This window comes from Ostrinia furnacalis, unplaced genomic scaffold (genome assembly GCF_004193835.3).
Source record: "Ostrinia furnacalis isolate ACB-3 unplaced genomic scaffold, ASM419383v2 OfSCF3137, whole genome shotgun sequence".
NCBI classification, from domain to species: domain Eukaryota; kingdom Metazoa; phylum Arthropoda; class Insecta; order Lepidoptera; family Crambidae; genus Ostrinia; species Ostrinia furnacalis.
The window spans coordinates 102,861-122,346 of record NW_021133376.1 but is presented as its reverse complement, the minus strand read 5'-3'; the positions used below and the strand labels follow the sequence as shown (position 1 = coordinate 122,346).

Genomic DNA, 19,486 nt, shown 5'->3' with positions numbered 1-19,486 from the left:
ATTATGTTAAAAAGTTTAATAAATGAATATACATAAATAGGAAAGAAAACAGAGTCACAAATGAATAATAATTACATAAAAGATGTGAGCTAAATCCTTAATTTGAACAACTACATTAGGTAATTTATCTTCTATCTAGTCAAGTAAACCTTGACTATTTGATACTTTTACCTAAAAGAAGACTTATGCCCGTTTTCACCATCAATCCCTAATTTTTAAGTGACCCCTATGAAAACAAAATTCCTGTTATGTGTTACCATAGGGGTCACTTAAAAATTAGGGATTGACGGTGAAAACGGGCATTAAACCCTAAGCTGTTCCAATCTAAACATACATTTTCTTATCCTAATCACAACAAACTGTGGATTTTACAGTCAAACTTTCATGTCATTCTTTACATCATTGACTTTAAATGTTCACAAACCCTTTTCTCCAATTCAAATGTCAATACAACCACATAATTATAGGCAACTACAAAAGTAGCACACTTAACATTATTATAACACAACCCTAAAACCTACTTTCAGCCTTAATTCCTAAACCAATATAAACCACCAATAACGAACCCCATAACCCTGATACTTTAAGTCCCGGAATCTTATCGAATACAAATTAAGAGACTGTCCCGATATCCCATAAAACGTCCCAAAGAACCGACGTAATCAAGGTGACCTTACCTTAATAAATTGAGCCGGTGAATTGATTAAAACCATTTCAGGTGAATTAATTAAGTATCTTAATTAATAGGATATCCCGTGCCCTTATTGGCAATATTCCTTTCATAAATTTATTGGGACGCCCTTTGAGATGCGGCCTCTGATAATGACCCTGCTACATACAAAGGTATTAATAACTGTACTTAGTTAATTAATATGCATTTTATATCGTATGTAATTTAATAGCAAAATCGAATAAAATATATTAGAATAGAATTACATAAAATTATGACAAAAAAAATTATCAAAAATTCCTACATAAAAAAGCCTATACTAAAAACACTATAAGAATAGATAGGATTGATTCTCTACATAATTTGTTATAATACGAAGAGAGCAAAAATGAAAAACCGTATTGCGTTGCGTTTGTTCGAAAGTAACATCTTTATTTTTTCTTTCATAATTTCTTTTTAAATCCTGTCCTTGACAAGGATGTTTTTAAAAACATTTATAGNTAACTGGTAAGCTTTTCTGAACTTAATTTGAAACTGTTCCTGTCATAGTTGTGATTGAAATTCTAAATTCAAACCCAAAATATAGAGCTCATACATATTTCAGGAGTGGGCATCGAAAATGTTTAATTAGCGGCCCCCCTGAATCAAAGACATATTTCTGACATCGGGGGTGTTCGATATAATCATTACGAATTCCGTCGGAGGAGGAATTTGGGAAATTAATCGATTCCTCTTCAAAGGGAATACTTTTAAACTCCGAGTGCCTGTTGCGGGGCATCTGATATTATGCATATTTTACGGTGTTTTACGAATTATGTGGGCTCTGGGCTCCCTTACTCTTTGATGACTGTAGGTAGGTAATGTGAAAAGTAGCGTGTTGCAAGTATTCAAAACAAATATTGATTTGATCCTTATTGCTTTAAAATAAAATGTTTAGTAAAATTGAATATGACCTAGGACTAATAGGATGTTTGCTTACTTCAATTTCAAACTATTCAAGGTATATCGAGTAGTCTCTTAAATATCAAAATGAAAAAAAAACTACACTTTTAATATCGACTCTACCGTTTCATTATGTTACATAAATTAATTTTAACATTTTCCTATAAACTTCCCTATAATTTTTGTAAGGACTAAGGACCAAGTTTAAACGCGATCTTGGTGGTGTATCTACTTAAGTATACAGTATAGCGTTCAGAAAGTGTGTCACATAGTTATGTTTTACCGGAGTGGGTGAGGGCATGATAGCCCGAGTTTTAATAGCGACTGGCACAGGGGAGCTGTGGAGTCGCTATGGCTTATAATATTTTACAACATGGAATCAGAGATTAGACTAATGTAAGGTAGTTTTCTGTTAGAAAACTACCTGGACAATATTGTTTCTTCTTCGTCAATTAATAAGTCTATGTCCTTATAATATGCTCTATATTCTATGGAAACCAGGAAGATAATTTAAGAGCTCAAGGAGCCTATAGTTAAATTCTCAGATAGAGCTCAAAAAACGTTTAATGAAATCACAATCAACATGTCAAACATCCTCATAGTGAAGGCTTTTGAAGAAGAATACTATCTGATAGAATAATAAGTCACTCTAGTAGAATCCTTCATACATACAATATACAATCCGTTTAAAATAGTGGTAGGGCATGTATATTTAGGACGTGTATAAGTACCCTAGAAAGGGCCTATGTGCTGAATAAAATATTTGAATTTGAAAGGCAGGTCAGTATAAAATGATAACCTTAGCCATATTTCTTATTAGTTTGACTTTCGAAACTTGACACTCTTCATGTCGACTCCACGCCTCCCTTAGTCCGTCTGAAGCTAAAAGCATCTTTGTCTTACCCAAAACCCATTTTAAGGCTGCACCTGAATCCTTCATGAGTTCGATCAATTAGACGCGATCACGCTTGACGCTTTTACAAGTTAACTGTTAACACGTTCGCTTCTACAAGTTAACACATTCGCTTCGTTTTGGTTTCACGTGAATTCGTTATGAGTTTATATTTATTAGGTTTGCGGTACTTTTAAACAAGCATAGAGTTAATATCTAATAGAAAAGCAGAGTCACAAATTAATAAATCATAATTAGATAAAATCTGTGAGCTAAATCCTTAATTTGATCAAGAATAAGTACATTACGTAATTTATTTTCTATCTAGTCATGTAATACCAACTTCTTTATTTGATACTTTTACCTAAAAGAAGACTCAACCCCTAAGCTATTCCAACCTAACATACTTATATTCTTATCCTAATCATAAGAAACTGGATTTACAGACAAACTTTCATGTCCTACCATATCATTCTTTACATCATTCAATTTAAATGTTCACAAACCCTTTTCTCCAATTCAAATGTCAATACAACTACAGATACAACTACAAAAGTAGCACACTTAGCATTATTATAACACAACCCTAAAACATAATTTCAACCTTAATTTCTAAACCAATATTAACCACCAATAACGAACCCCATAACCCTGATACTTTAAGTCCCGGAATCTTATCGAATACAAATTAAGAGACTGTCCCGATATCCCATAAAACGTCCCAAAGAACCGACGTAATCAAGGTGACCTTACCTTAATAAATTGAGCCGGTGAATTGATTAAAACCATTTCAGGTGAATTAATTAAGTATCTTAATTAATAGGATATCCCGTGCCCTTATTGGCAATATTCCTTTCATAAATTTATTGGGACGCCCTTTGAGATGCGGCCTCTGATAATGACCCTGCTACATACAAAGGTATTAATTAATAACTGTATTTAGTTAATTAATATGCATTTTGTATCGATTGTAACTTAATAGCAAAATCTGAATGATGATTTGTCAAAAAAATAATTTATCAAAAATTCCTACATCAGGAAAACACCTCTACTAGAACATTATACGAATAAGTAGATAAGATGTTTTAAAAACATTTAAAATAATGAATATACAATAAATACCTCACACCAATTACATTACACTAACTACACCCCCAACTTATACGCATAAGTTAATAAACGTATTGGTACTAAATAACTACTAATAGTTGAACAATCAGCCTTAATTACGGCATTGTTAGCGAAAGACCCGACGTGTCGGCCAACCGGTCGCAAAACAAACGACGATCCGGCCCCGAGTCGGCGTATGTCGGCGAAACAAGCGAGCATCGGGCTCTCGGTGCCGCGATTTGTCGGCCAAGAGGCGGAGTTTGCCGACTAGTCGCGCCGAATATCGATTCTATACAAGATTTTCACACCTCCACAGTTGCACGTTAATTACAATTTAATATATCGCCAATTAAACCGTTGATCGGTATAACCCGGGCGTGTTCGGAGGTCGCAGGTTGTCTAGTGATGCTGGAGGGTGTGTATTTTGGGACAGAAATGCAATAATTTATGTTTGGGACAATGTAAATAGCTTTTGTGGTGCCTAGGAGAACGCTGAACGATTTATTATAAGTGTCCATCACAGTGATATTATGAAAAACAAGAAGAATAATAATAATAAAAGTAAAATCAAAATTAAAAAACTGAAATCTGAAAGACAATGAGACAATTTATTAAAGCGCTTAATGATTTTAGCTCCAGTGTACTCACATTCCTTTGGAAACCTAATCGGAAGCCTATTATCACACACAACTTGAGAAAAAGTTTATTTAAATACAGATAAGACAGTCTTACACTACAATCACACCTAATATTAAGTGAGATATATCTATAAATCCATTTGCGATTACCTATAAATGGCTAAGCAGATACATAATTTAAGGTCCCATTATTTGTATTGTATTGCTGTTGGTTTTCCGAATAAAAAAAAAAGCAATGTCCCACACAATCGGGACACTTACAGCCACAAACCCGCGGGACATTCACTCTCGGTCGACCGATCGCAGATACTGTTAGCATAGCGAATGCCCCAGGCGATGCTCACAGGTAGCAATCGTCTGCAACTGCCGGATTGCAACATTTCGCCGAATTCACAACTTTGCGACGTGCGCGATCAAATTCGATGGCAGTTAAATTTGTGCAGTTTGTATCAACGTGTTGTTACTTCTACATTTCTGGGTTGGGAAACTTTATACACATTTAGGGACAGTTTAAAACGTTTCACAACTTTGTTACTCTATATCTTTTTATTCTTATCTTTGTTATGTATTAGATCAAGAAAAAGGTATTGTTATTTTATTTTATTTTTCTTTATTCAGAAAACCACAGCTCTTTATTATAATAATACAAACAGGTATTTTTGAGGTATTATGATCTAACTGACGTCTGAATCTTCTAGCACACTTACAACAACATCATCATCATCAGATCATTTAGTTTCTACTGAAGGAGCACTACCCTCCTTAGCTCTACCTTTTCCAGGAGCAAATGGGGGATTTTCATCAAGATGCAAAGCTCTATCTCAAATTCTAACCAGCTCTGTCTTCTTGTTTCAGTATGCTCAGAGCGTTGGACCTCGGAGCGGGTGAGCGCTCACTGGAGCGGAAGCCCGAGCCCCTGCGCTCGCCGGCCATCGCGCCTCCTATGCGCGACGAGCGGAATTCGGCCGAGCGCGAGCGCAGCTCCGAACGACGCGACACCGGTACGTACAAAAGTAAATACTCAACAATGTATTTTCTTAAAGCCGTATACTCGTACGAAACAAGCGAGAGAAAGAAATCATTTTCTGAACTTGAAGGTAACCCATCATGATGAGCAGTGATTTTTATGAGTATGCGGTTTTGACCCATTGCTTCCAATCTGCTCTGATCACACCGGTATTGGTTCAGTCTATGAAGACTCCGTCCACTCCACGTAAACTAGTTTCAGTCGACCCCGGCCAGTCCAGCACGCTCGATGTATGTGTATGTCCGTAGCTAGTACGTGTTCGCTTCCTTTTCGGCGCGGAGTACGAGGATTCCCGCGAAGGATCCCTCCCCCTCCCCTCCTCGTGTTCCCGCGTAACCGTGCTGTCACCGCAGGTGCGGAGGAGTGGCCCAGCACGCCGCCGCCGCTCAACAACAACACCACGCACCACAACAACAACGGGCCGCTGCCGCTGCCGCCGCCCAGCCCCTTCCGCTTCGACGAGCACCGGCCCTACCGCTTCGCCGAAGACATGGGGCCGCTGCCGCCCGGCGCGCTCGTCGGCCGCCTCGGCGACTCCCTCATCCCCAAGGGAGACCCCATGGAAGCCCGCCTCCAAGAAATGCTCAGATACAACATGGACAAATACGCCAACACCAACCTCGACACGCTCCACATAAGCCGGAGGGTCCGAGAGCTGTTGTCGGTCCACAACATCGGCCAGAGGCTGTTCGCCAAGTACGTCCTGGGGCTGTCCCAGGGCACGGTGTCGGAGCTGCTGTCGAAGCCCAAGCCGTGGGACAAGCTGACGGAGAAGGGCCGCGACTCGTACCGCAAGATGCACGCGTGGGCGTGCGACGAGGCCGCCGTCATGCTCCTCAAGTCCCTCATTCCCAAGAAAGGTACCATCTTACACTTATTTGACGCATTTGTTCATAGCAAACCTCGAGACGACTTCGCTTACGTAATTACTTCAATGCAATTAATTTAATCACGAAATAAACCTAAACGAAGTTCTCCTCGAATTGCACTAAACGTTTTCAAAATTGGTTAGGGCAGAGCAGTGAGTCTGGCTGTTGACGAAAAATTGATCGCTATTTGTTCCCTAATTTGAATCAAGTTCTTTGCGGAGGTCACGGCTCATTGCTCCTTCTGAAAGGTGCCCAATCTTCCGACCGGTTTGGCGCGTCACCGCTATCGTAATTATCAGGCACCTGACAATAGGCCTCATCAATCAGCGACCGTCCATAGCCATCTGGGCGAGATATCGCTAACGCTTCACACTGCACGAGGCTCGCTTTAGCACTATTTTTATTTGTTAATTTTTGTTTTACTCCTCACCTTGTCCTTGTCCAGTGAATCCTAGACCTTCCTCGTTTCGTCGCGTGCGGGAAGCGTGCCCCCCGTGCCCCCTAGGGGTGGGGGACATGGTCAAGCGAGTGCCCGAGTCGTTGTATGGCGCCAATTTATCGTTTTAATACGTGCTGCTTCTGGCGAGCGCCCGCGTCTTTTATATCCGAATTATTAAGCGAAATTTTTTATATTTTGAAAAGATAAAGCCCGTTCCAGCGCTGCTTTCGAGCGGGTTCTCGTTCCGCATAATATTTATCGAGCTGGGGCAATGGGAGCCGCAGCGCACGCAGCCAAAAGAGGACAGCCGGCTCATTTAGAGCTATCATTAAGAAAACTTATAATATCTTACAAGTCATTGCAGTGTGATTATGACTTGCCTGTATTTTTGTGCAACTTTTTTGTTTTACTTACTAGCTCATGTCAAGATACTCCACAAGATTATAAGGTATTTATTTACTATCATAACATTATAATATTTAAGTTCAACAACCAAGAATGAGCACATTTTACTCGTACATAATGACTCAAGTATTTTTAGATGTCTTGAGCGATTTCAATGTTTCGCGTCTTGCTAATTGAAATCGTTACCTTTTAAGTTTATATAGGCAAAAAGTGACATTTCCGTCAACAATTAACATCCAAGTTAAAATCTGATGTTTTTTTAAGATAATTTCGACGGAAAAACTTGCGTCTTTTGAACTCAAAACATAATGATCTGGCTGTCCTCTCTCGGCTGCGGCGTCCGAAACGAGCAAGTGTGGCGAACAATGAAAAGTAAGCGGACACGCACCTAGCCGGGCACAATGGCTTAGCCGGCGGACCTAGACGAAACTCAACCCTGTGTCTAGGCAATAAAGACCACGTTACACGCGGCGGCTGCACGACGCCGATTAGCAACGCATTGTCCGAAAGACATTTGACACTTGTGCGGACCTTGGATTCGCAGCTTTGTATGGGGGCTCTGAGATAGAACTGCTGGGTGTAAAGTTAACTATCCTATAGTATGAATAGGCTGTAGGCACAATACGTTGAACTTATAGAGAGATACAGACAAAGCAACATTTTATTTCATTACGTCACATTTTTAATTTACGTTATTTAATTTTTTAACACCTATGTAGAGTCCTCTTCATCAACTTACGATACTTACTTAATTTCTTTTATAAATCCATTTCTTAATAATGCAATTTAAATTTTAAAAAATCCTTCATAAGTCAATTGATCGCCATCTAATAAAGCAATTACATAACAACCGCACACAGACCCCTTCACCGAATAAGACCGGCGCAGAAATTCGGAGGAATTAAAAAGAGCGGACTCATTGTAAACCGGTGTACACATTAATGACAATGCTGGACAAAGTATAAATCTGCGGAGACAATAGCCTGCATTAGCCTTTGTCATCGATGGGGATGAGCGGATAGATTGAATTTCAGATACCGGAGCTCTTCTTATTTCGGGTGAAATTATGCATTTGTTTTTGCGATTAGAATTCCTGGGTATTGTCCCGCTCTTTTGTAGGGTGCAAGCAATAAACATCCGAAAAAAGACTGCTTGAACTATGACTTTGAATGGTTACGCTTTGGACGTTGTTTCGTGTAGAATTGGGTTCAAAAGGGCTAGAAAATAACTTTTATATTGGCAAGGAATCCGCTTTTGACATGACTTAGTTGTCCGTTACAAAAAAAATCATCAAAAGTTTTGGATAACCTATGATTTTAGTGTAGTTTTTCTAAGGAAATTCTCAATCTTGAATCGGACATTCCTCTCGTATGTCCCACTTTCCCGTGTAAGCGTCCGGTAATAACCAGTAATGGCGGGCCCGTCACGCCACCGATAATCAGCTGTAATACGCGCGTGGGAACCCATCACTCTACGCCTTTGCGCGGTTGACAACTTCAGAAAAAAAGTAATATCAAAAGTTCAAAACGAACCTTTTTTGTCTATGCTTATGTCGAGTCTTAAAAAAAGAATTCACAATTTGCTTTTTTTTTAATGCAATACTGCCAACTTTTAAAATGTGAATTGGTAGTTTTGCGACAAAATGGTGTTGTTCTAAAGACTATTGCAAGCGATGCCAAATCCACAAAAAACATGCTGAAAACTCTTTTTCAATTCTATTATTAATTGATACAACTTTAAGTTTATTTACGAAATCTGTTTAGTTGTTTTCAACAACAATAATGGACATATTTGTATGTATACTCTACCATAGAGCACGAGCTCTATCAGTCTCAGCATTAGCAATTGTCTCAGCTTACATTAGAGGCATAGACACAAATTAATTATTACACAACCGCCCACCGGCCGATAACAGCACTTGCGGGCAATTCCATAGACCAGCGGCCGTAGTCTATGGTCTATACAATCCGCAGTATGTCATTTGCGTTGTTATGGCATCGCATTTCCACGGTTTCCCAGTTCCCACGATATATATACATAATGCATGTCGTCCTGTCCGTTTGCGAAACGATTGTACTTCGACGTTCGCACGTGATGGTTTTGAGGTTAAATGACATGTATGTGTTTTCTGTTACATACAAGTTACATTGTCGGCGTGGACAAACGAGTCTCTCAACGGACGCCGAATACATACATTAATGGGTAATTTTTCCCAAAACAGTCCAGCACTTTTCTAATTTTCAAGCAAACGTCATTTTAGATGTAACTATACTATAAAATTATATGAGTACCTATTTGTTTATAGGATGATAAATTGCTTCAGTTATCTAGATTGAACTTATTACCCTGAACAGGAGTAGAATTATGACAATATCATAACACAATATGACCGCATAATACTTAATGACCGGCAAACAGCCCCGTCCCATATTAATTACTATATCTCATCGCGTAATTACAAAAACGCATATCCCTATGCGAGCCATAGACAATAAAATCAATTACTCCACACGACCGCCCATACAATTTGTTATTAACTAGATCCGAGCAAGAAACGGCGTAAAAACAATTATGAATTAAAGTAGGAGGAATTTGTGAATATTAACTTTTTTCTGTTGGCAGACATGAGCATTACTTGACTATCGTTTATCGTAATACCCGACGCATGCAATCCTGGCTGAAATGCTAGATTCCATCGCCGGCACTTTAAAAAAAAGTAATCTTTTGGATGTAAAAGACGATGAAATTTATTTTTCTTAAAATAGGAAGGAATGTGTTTTAATTTAAAATGATACTTCCAATAGTTATTAGATTATGGTAATCAGTCCACTTTACGATACATTTCGCTACCTTCACGCACGCGAACACATCATCGATCTATCACCGTATATCAATTTTAATTCCGTTCCGGTACAATAACTATGCATTTTTCCACCCCCAAGCTTCGGTTTAAGTTAAGCGCGTTTTATTTATTCACTTAATCCTTCGGTCCAATTAACCTTAGTTACGGCTGCCATAATTATTGCTCTTATTACTTGCAACACGGTTCAGTGATGAAATGCCGGCACAAGACTTTTGCTACACTCCCCGTGATCGATACTCGATGAAACTCAACCTTATTTCGTACGAACAAAACCCCCGCATCGACATTTTAGCAGCAAATTAAATTTGCAAACGCCAACATTCATATGACTCGAAAAGACGCGCCATAAATAGATTGGAAACCATTTTAATTAACGTGTCCATTTTAAAATTAGAACGCTTATTTGAAAAAAAAAGCACGCGACTGGCAGGTTTTATTTAAAAGATAACCACTATTCAGCAAAACGCCAATCTTTATTTCGATCGTGACGTCAGCGCGTCAAAATGGAAATGACAGCTGTCAGTTCCGCTTACGCGTTCGGATTTAGTGGGGTTTGAATGGTTTTCAATAGTTTTTCGTGAGGTGGAGAGAAATGTTGGCGGCAATATTTGGACAAAGTTGGCCCCTCGGAGCGGCCGAGGCGTGGAAATCTATTTTCAATGGGCACTATCGGCCGGCGCAGGACACGCTTTACGCCCGAAGTTGGGCGTTGCTCCTTCGCCGCCCTTGTAGTGCTCTCGACGAGCGTTAAGCAAATTTTAATATTCAATTGTGCTCGGATTTGTCGAGCGCTTCAGATTTTGTATTAGGACTGCTCTAAGCGATTAGTGTTAAGTGTGCTGATACGAAGTTGGCGAAAACGGTTGTTTTGTTCTGTTCAGAGTTTCGGCGGTTTGATTTTGTATTTTGTCTCTCATTACTGTAAATGGGCTTGTAATTAACCAATTTAGTCCGATTGAAATATGAGTTAAAGACTGGAGAATAGATGGAAAGAGCAGTTGCAAGTTGTGCTTAACACAAGGACCTTTGTCTGTGAACATGCGAACTTATTAAGTACGCAAGCCCCGCGCGAGAGCAATAAGTTATCGACGTGTCCGGCAGCGCGTCAGAAGCGTTTAGAAGACTTAAACTGACTTTAGGGCTACACACACTATGGAGCGAAGCGAACTGTCACATAGAATTCAAGCTATTTTGAAACGTCAAGTGGCAAAAATCAAGCTAACAACACGTATTGATAGGAGCGCCCTCCTGACAATGTCATAGATGGGGACGGTTCAGTGTTGAACATCTATGTGTCTTTTAGTGACACTTAGAGCAATAAACTCTGCCAAGAGCGAAACGAATAAGAAGAAAAAGAGCAATAAGATCGTTCGGCAAATCAGGAAGAATCTGAATTCTGAATATCTTCCTGGAAGATAGGTTCTTCTTAGTAATTTGCAGCTTTTAGCCTATTTAGCATCTCTACAATGTCTATTAATGTGATGTGTATTTTAAGGTTGTTTGTCGCTTCGCTTAAAATCGCTACGACGAAGCCCTAAGCTAAATTCCGAGGACATAACACTCCATCGAATGCAGAAACCTCCGCTAACTTTGGAAACCATTTCGGAACGCTCGCTCGGAAGGACATCGGACGCAAATTGATTTCGGCTACCTAAACTTTGGATTGTCTTGTCTGGGATAAGTGAAGGATGTTACGCGGAAACTCTTTAAAACTTGCATTTATAGTCATTCACTCTTTTGTCTGAGAAAAGTTCAAACACATACCACTCTGTTCTGATTCAGTAACTCAATCTTATGGCAGATAAAACACTCATTACGATCACAAGCGAGGGTCTGGCTGGAAGTCTGGCATGTCAATTAAAAAGAAATTGAAAACGTAAGACGTAACGACATTCACACTGTCGCTGTCACATCCTGTAATTAAAATAATTCAAATTTAAATGTGGAACAATGGAACGTTCCGTTGGTTCCGTTTTTATTTCAAATCAAATTGCATTCTGGAACACAATATTCCGCCTTTGTTCGAATCGTCCAGCCAATTCCAGATCGGGTGAATGCAACTGGCTAGAGGCAGCCATTGTAGGCAACCTAATTATGCTGGCTCGTCATTTTCTCTTTATTAATCAGCTCTATTTTCTTCGGGAGACAATATAATAAGCTTTATTTGACAGAACTGCCCGTTGTGTTCAGTTTCACATCTTTACATACAACTGTGTCATGTCAGAAACTATTAACCATAGATAAAATATTTCCATGGCCAAAAGTTAAACTTGAAACTGTATGTAGAGTTAAAATCAACAAACGCATAAACCTTTAATAATTTCTTATCTGACATTGACATACAAAGGGTCTTTTTTGTTAACAAAATAAATCATGTGAAACAAAGCCTACACACGTTTTCCTACGAAACACGAGCTACCGCATCATTAATAATGTTAATCAACTATCAAAGGGGCACGGTTTTCGACATGTCGAAAATAAAACAGGTCAATCCCTCGTAAATCATAAGTTTGGGCGATAATCGCGTAATAATCGGCGATACGCCCTAATGGCCGACACAGGGCGAACTTTCGGCTCGCGCGTGTTTTGTTTACTCCTGTCAGCGGCCGAACGAGAGGCACCGGCTTTTAACGGCCGCGCGAACTCACTTAATTGTAACCCTAATTAACACTGTAATGTCTTTAGAACAAGACATTTCCAAACTCGAAAAGTGGACCATAAAAATCGTGTTCCTAAGTGGTTTAAAAACAAAAATTTAACATTACTGATGGTAAAACATAAATAAGCAGCGCCATCTGACGCCTAATAGCGCAACTACTGAAGCAGAATCCTGCTCCATTTATGACACTAACGAGTCCACCCGCATCATCGCCTTATGAAATTACGATCGCTTTTAATTTATGGCGTAATTACTGAGGTATTATTACAAACGACAAAAAAATTAAGCGTCTCCCACTTAGAAAGCGTTTGAAAAACTAAACAGCAGTTTAAGTGCGTTTACGCTTTAATAACTTGAAAAAAGGTATCGTGAAAAAGGCTGAGCATTCGCGCAACAATGTCCTGGCGACGCCATCTGTCGGCGGGTAGCGGCACTAGGGTCAGCCTCGCGCGGAATGCCGCGGCCGCTTTGACGGCTTCCGACGAAGCAATCAGACCTCTTTACGGGAACATTTATGTTTATAATACCGTGTCTCATTATATACTTTATGATTTTATACCTAACCGACTGTTCGAGATAATAATACCTAAGTAATTGTTACGGCTCACCGCGTAAACGACCTGCGCGAACGAGACGCACGACACGCGTCCCTCTCGCCTCTATTTTTGTTGCGGTAATTACAGTTTTTATTGTTTACTCGAATACTTGGATATCTTAACATTTTTTGTGTCTAATATTGGAGGTTACAAAGATTAAGTCCATAAAAACAAAGTCAGGGATATCGGGCGTGACGAACGTATCTAATGGAACATATTGACATTGAAGCGGTTTGAATGTTTGGCCACGATTTAACTATTACACAAATAAATGCCTTTTTAATGTTGACATAAACCTCTTCGGGTTTCATAAAAAAGTAATCACAGTTAACCATAACCATTGACCTTCAAGTATTTCCGCATTAACAGGGCATTAAAAAAAATTAATCCCTTAAAAATAATTGTTTTCTGCCCTGAAATTGATCGCTTCAGTTTTAGAACGCGGCTGTACGCAGCTTATGTCTTTGCCTAAAGCACGCAATGAAATGTAACGCTTTGTCTATTCCCGCGCATTTCCGTCGCAATTTACTTGAGTCCCGAAATAAAACAATTAATTAATTCGCGGAGGTGTTGAATTGCAGCCGCTGGACTTGCATTATTATTAGATGCTGGCGCTAGGGTTCGCGGATTAAGGACAATGACTTGGCGGACATTCCGCGATGACAGATCGAAACCACATTGTTGCAATAATAGCCAAAGACTTAGTTCTTTTGTCCAGTAAAATAAAGAAAATACTTCAGGAATAAGAGAGAACCCAGAAACTGGACGCTTTTAGTAAATTACNACGGTTGTTAATTAAGACTGTTTAATTTAATTCTCAAATAAATATCTTCGGGTAGCCCTAAAATTCTAGAGCACGACAGTCAAATATATTCTCATCCTCATGCATTCTGTGTAAATGCAACAAATTTATTGTCGCGCTAGAACAAGGGCGCGCGATCGCGATAATTTAGCGCGGGCTTATTTTAGCGGCTATTAACCGCTAATTGTCGGGGGCTCTCAAGGCGCTTTGCTCCCTTTACTCAACCCAATAAACTAAACTTTGATTCAATGACACTGGAACTGTTTCTGGCAAATTTCGAGAAAACCCTCACAACTTACGCGAGATTTATTGTAGACAAAAAATACACTTGCAGTTAAATACCAAAGACAATTGCATCGACCACTCAAGCCGCGTCAATTTGGGCGCGAATTCCGCCATTTTGTTTACACCAAGCTAAACTGTTTAATAGGATATTAAGTGCATCCTGACATATTATTCGTCGTAATTAATAGCGCGCGTTTCCTTGCCGAGTGCGGGGAGTATATCACGGATCTGTCCCGCAGGATGGCTTGTTTAAACTGTCACATCGGACGCGATTTGTGACCGGCCATTTTACATCTTTGCTCCCTGTCTTGCATAATTAGTAAGGATTTAATGCGAGCTATGAAGGACTCGTTGTTTCGCCGTGAATTCGCTTAAGGTGAGATTTATAATGGCGGGGAAATTATTAATCGGTGACCGCAGTGCACGTAATTAAAATGCGCTTCGATAGCCGCCTCGCCTTATAGTTAATTAAAACTGTTTATTACGTCACGTGGACGTTATTTTCCTACGTAGAATACAATTGAGCCCGTATAAATAACGAGCTCGTAAATATTTCGTTTTGAAGCGTTTGAAAGGCACTAAAGAGATCATTTTATTTGTGAAAGAAAATAGTTTGGTACTGGCTGAGGGGAAAAAGTTGACGTAATCAAGATTTTAAATTTCGAACGGCAAAAAGTGGGACGTCTAATTCGAACCATAAAGGCGGTGCGTGTTTTTTTAGTGGCGAAGGCGTCGTTCGCTCGCGTGTCGGTTCGCAATCAATCGCCCACAATCAATAACGCGGGGTGCAAATCAATGCACTAATAACGGGTCGCGGTGAAAAATCACTCCTTTGTCACGGCACCGCTCTCATTAGGCGGTTATTATTTTTTATTTGAAAATTCAAATCAATCAGCCATCACCGCTCGTGTTTGAGGCTAGTAATTTCATACAGCGACCCTAGAATGTTTTTTTATTTGAAATAAACAATTTATTGTCAGATTAAAACCTTTAACAACCGCTACTTTTATTCATTTGACAAACGAGACTTCCTATCAATAAATAGCGGTAGTCGCAAAAGTACAAGCGGGTCGCCTATTCCACTAATTAAATGCCCTGTCGCTGTCAAAGTAACAACTTTCTTTTAATTTACTGTCCAATTACTATCTCTTTCGATATCTTTACTACCAGACAGGTGGTTCGAAATTAATCATCGACATTTAATTTTTGCAATTGAATTACCTATACCTTTATAGAGGCAGCAGGGCAGCTGTGTGTCAAACCAAAGTCTTACATTCTGACCCTCCGCCTGCAATTTCTTCGATAAAGTAATAAACGATGCTCGTAAAAGTTTCACAAATATTTTCTAACGAACGGTAAACACGCGGTCAATAACTAATAATGACATAAAACGGTTTATGGGCAAAGGGCACAGACCTCGGAGGTTTACGAACTATTTTTATGAAACAATTGAAAAAATCGTAACGCATTTTATAACCTCATCGACGCGACTCTACATAAAGCAAAGGGTCTTATCGCGTCAAATGCCCTTTCAAATCACAACCTAACTGCTTTTTTGTAACAATTTTCTCAAAAAAGATCCTTCTAAAGTTCTAACATCGTTCAACTTTTCATACGCATTCACTTAATATTTCCACAAAGTAAAAAAATGTAAATGCAAGCAAACTTGATCAATATCGATTCTCGCTTCGCCCGCAGACGATCAGGTGCGACTAACCGCGTTAGCGACTCGTAGTTAGCGAAATTCGGTTATTTCGTTAAAAAACTTTGCTATGCTATCGTTAAAAGTTACGCGGATAAGCTCCCACGGGCCGATACGGTAGTGATGCTTGCACTTTCGCGATGTTCTTCTTTTGAATTTCGAATGCTGGTTTAAATTTTTAAAAGAAAAACTGTTCTGTTGTTCCAATACTTGTCTATGGTCTAATATTAAGTAATTATGTAGACTGCATTAAGTTGTTATTGAAAATGTAAGATTAAAATACCTATCCATTTTCTTAATTGACAGAGACGAGACGTGCACAAAAATAAGAATAAAGAGAAATAAACTTTAAAATCTTAGACTTAAAAGATTTTCAAATAAACTACGAAACAATTGCAATAAAAAGACAAACATTTTGACTGCTCCAAGATTGAAGAGCATGTAATTGAATTACTCCTTTACAAAATAAAACTGGCAGTCGACAGCGAACTGAAAATATTTGCAACGGCCAACTGAACCGTGAACAAAGTCGTTGCAGCACTATGGATATGGCGGTCCTCTGCGGAGCTCGCAAAATTGATTATTGAATCTAGTTACGAACTAGCAACGTCCGCGCGACGAGTGCTCTTAACGTTTTTACCTTTGCCGCGGGGATTTTTGACAGGGACCGAGGGGAAAGACAACATTTTTAATCTATCGAAATTTTTACCAACCCACAATCGCCCTGACTTTTTATAATCTGCTAACTTTTAGTTGTAGGTATTCAAAAGAGGAATCATTCAAATTTTTGAATTTCGAACGGCGAATTCTTTATGACACTGGCTTCATCTACGCAACCAAAGAGAAAATGCTTTTGTTTTTTCACGGTCGCACCGTCTCGAGAATCCCCTCGCAGCCTATGACACAATGTAATGCGGACATCAATGATGAGTTCCCAACACGCAGGGAGTTCTCGGACTCCGAAATTGTCATGCATTATCATTATGAGAACGAAAGTACCGCCGCGTTTACTATGTAACCGTGGTTTCCTTGCTTCTTGGTACCGACTTGATAGATGAGAAATGAGCGGTTTTCTTAAATCAAGAACTTATGTGACAGTATTTTTTATTACGAAAATACTTTCTATATTTTTATTTTTTCAATAGTTACGGACAAAATGCAAGCGTTTCGTAACTTTCTCTTGTCTCTGGTCAATCCTTGACAGTAATGAAACAAAGGGTGAATCATCAGCCTTATAGAACAACTTGTAACTTGGGCCCTATCATCGCTTCCTCTGGAATCAATTGTGGCCGCGCGATTGCGATCTAGCACGCGATGCCGATCAGCGCACGCACCGGCCGAAGAAACGCACGCAGCGGACTTTTTACCCGAGAGAATTATTGATCCCGGGGGAAGCTTTCCGGGATAAAAAGCTCGTGTCATTACGAACAATAATTTAGTATCTTCTAATGTAATCCAATTAGATTCTAGAAACTATTCAACTGTATATTTTACAATTAATTACAGCCTGAATGTTTTTAGTCGGGTATAATAAACCAGAAAATATTTCTTCAACGATTAGCCAAATAATGAGAAACGCAATACTCATTTGTACGTTTCATCGCTACGACACGTTAGCACCTAATTTTACCAGTATGCCTTATGCAACTATTTCTTTTGCCCCGCATTTGCAATTCAAACGAGGCGTTTTTTCCGCGGCCGCGACACTTTCCAGCGGCCCTGACGTCCGCGCGCGACGGCGGCGCGCATGCAAATGACATCGATCTGCCCGTGACGTACGCGCGCGTCTTACCCCTTTCCGACTACCCGCCACCACCTTGATTTACAATCCCTGATACATTACCCTCACAATCGGACCTAATTATATAGCCAACTTTTTTTCACTCTGTCACAGTGACACGATAATTTAGGGCACCACCCCCTTACTTTCCAAAGCCTCTGAATATTCATACGGCAATAGCAATCAATAACAGCTACAAAGAAATAGTTTTCGCGTGCGCGCACGCGATATAATGTCGCATAAACAAATAATTTCACCGTTTTTATGTTGTCCCTGAATCCACAAGTTCGCCGGTGTCCCCGCCATCGGCGATGCCCGATAATAGTTCCGTGACCGGTGCACATTAATTGCGTTAACAGTTTTTACTCCAAACTGGCATCCATCAAAAATGCACATCGTAATGATGAAGCGTTGAAAGAAAAACAATTGAATTCAAATGGTCGAACACCGTTTCCTATTCAAACACCTTCTATTCCTATGGTTTTTACTATAATTGCTAAAGCACACCCAATACTTCGCGGGAGCTTCCCGCCCAGCGCGGCCATTCCAAGTGACGTCTCACAAGATGGCGAGTTGGCGCGAAACGAGCGCAATTTTTGACAAAACTCCGGGGCACGTATCGGTAATTTTGAACGTGCGACACACGGAATAACAAAATGTCTGCGAGAAGATCAAAGGCATTAATAGACGTGTGTTGAAATTTATCGACGTCTCGTGTGTCGAGTCGAGGATGAATTTGGAATAAACTAAATAATTGGTTATCGCTGTCCGCAGCGCGCGGCGCCTGACGCACATATTAATTTGTTTTGATCGCTTATTGGCATAACGGGTATTCTCACACCCGAATCCTTCGATCACAAGTTTTTATATCGCTTCATCACGCATTCAGGATCGGTGCGCACACTTCCAAACAACATAAATTAAAAGTTTTTATATTTCGACGTACCTATTCAATATTAATAGACAATCTGTTGTAACAAACATTTCTCGGAATGAACTGAGATTGTCCGTATTTTCATAAAAAGCTAATAAAGTGCTTAAACTTCGACGTTTTCTCTTTTTACCGAGATCCGTCTTGCGGAACCATAATTACCTAAAAGCTTAATAGAGATCGCAAGTACCAGTTTAGCCGGACATTTAAACTGAGCCGGCAATTATAACCTCAAATCACGTTTGAAGGATTATTGTCTAACGTCATTACGCCGAAAGTTGAAAACATTATGGTCATACGAGATACAATCAAAGTGCTTTGGTGGCCATTTTGTGGATTTATTTAGATCACGTCGCCTTAGTCATAATGGCGGTTTCATAAAAAATCAACTAGCCGCGTAAGGACCGGCTGTTGTACTGTAGGCAGGTCGCGAATCGGAACGTGGGAAATGAATGACAATGACATTTCGAAATCGAAGGAAAACTGTTTATTCAAACATACTATCATGTTTTCGAAATTTAAAGTTTTCGAAAAGTAAACGCTGAACTATATTTTGGCCAATGGGAATCAATAAAAGCTACAGTTTTTAAATGTCAAATTTTAAACTTGACAACTAACTGAAATAGAGGAAAAACTACCTACTCGAAGCATTCGTCCCAATAACTTGTCTAATTTGCTACTTATTTGAGTTAAGCTCTTCCTATGTACGCCTTTAGTCGAAAGATGTAGGTAAGTTTTCACCATCAATCCCTAATTTTTAAGTGATCACTTTGACAACAAAATTCATGTTATGTGTTACCATAGGGATCACTTAAAAATTAGGGATTGATGGTGAAAACGGGCATTAGTGTCATTTCAAAAATTTCAGCAGCCTAT

At 39.5% G+C, this 19,486-nt stretch overlaps 1 protein-coding gene across 6 annotated transcripts in view; it reads left to right on the top strand.

Moving 5' to 3' along the window:
- Window positions 1–19,486, top strand: part of cut (homeobox protein, cut) — a 198,333-nt gene that overhangs the window by 169,891 nt on the left and 8,956 nt on the right. For 5 of the 6 annotated variants that reach the window (XM_028310898.1, XM_028310896.1, XM_028310897.1 and 2 more), the window contains 2 exons: window positions 5,108–5,253; window positions 5,633–6,139. In XM_028310898.1, coding sequence (XP_028166699.1) covers window positions 5,108–5,253; window positions 5,633–6,139 — 653 coding nt within the window. The remainder of the gene's footprint in view (window positions 1–5,107; window positions 5,254–5,632; window positions 6,140–19,486) is intronic. The other variant, XM_028310901.1, reaches the window with a different exon arrangement.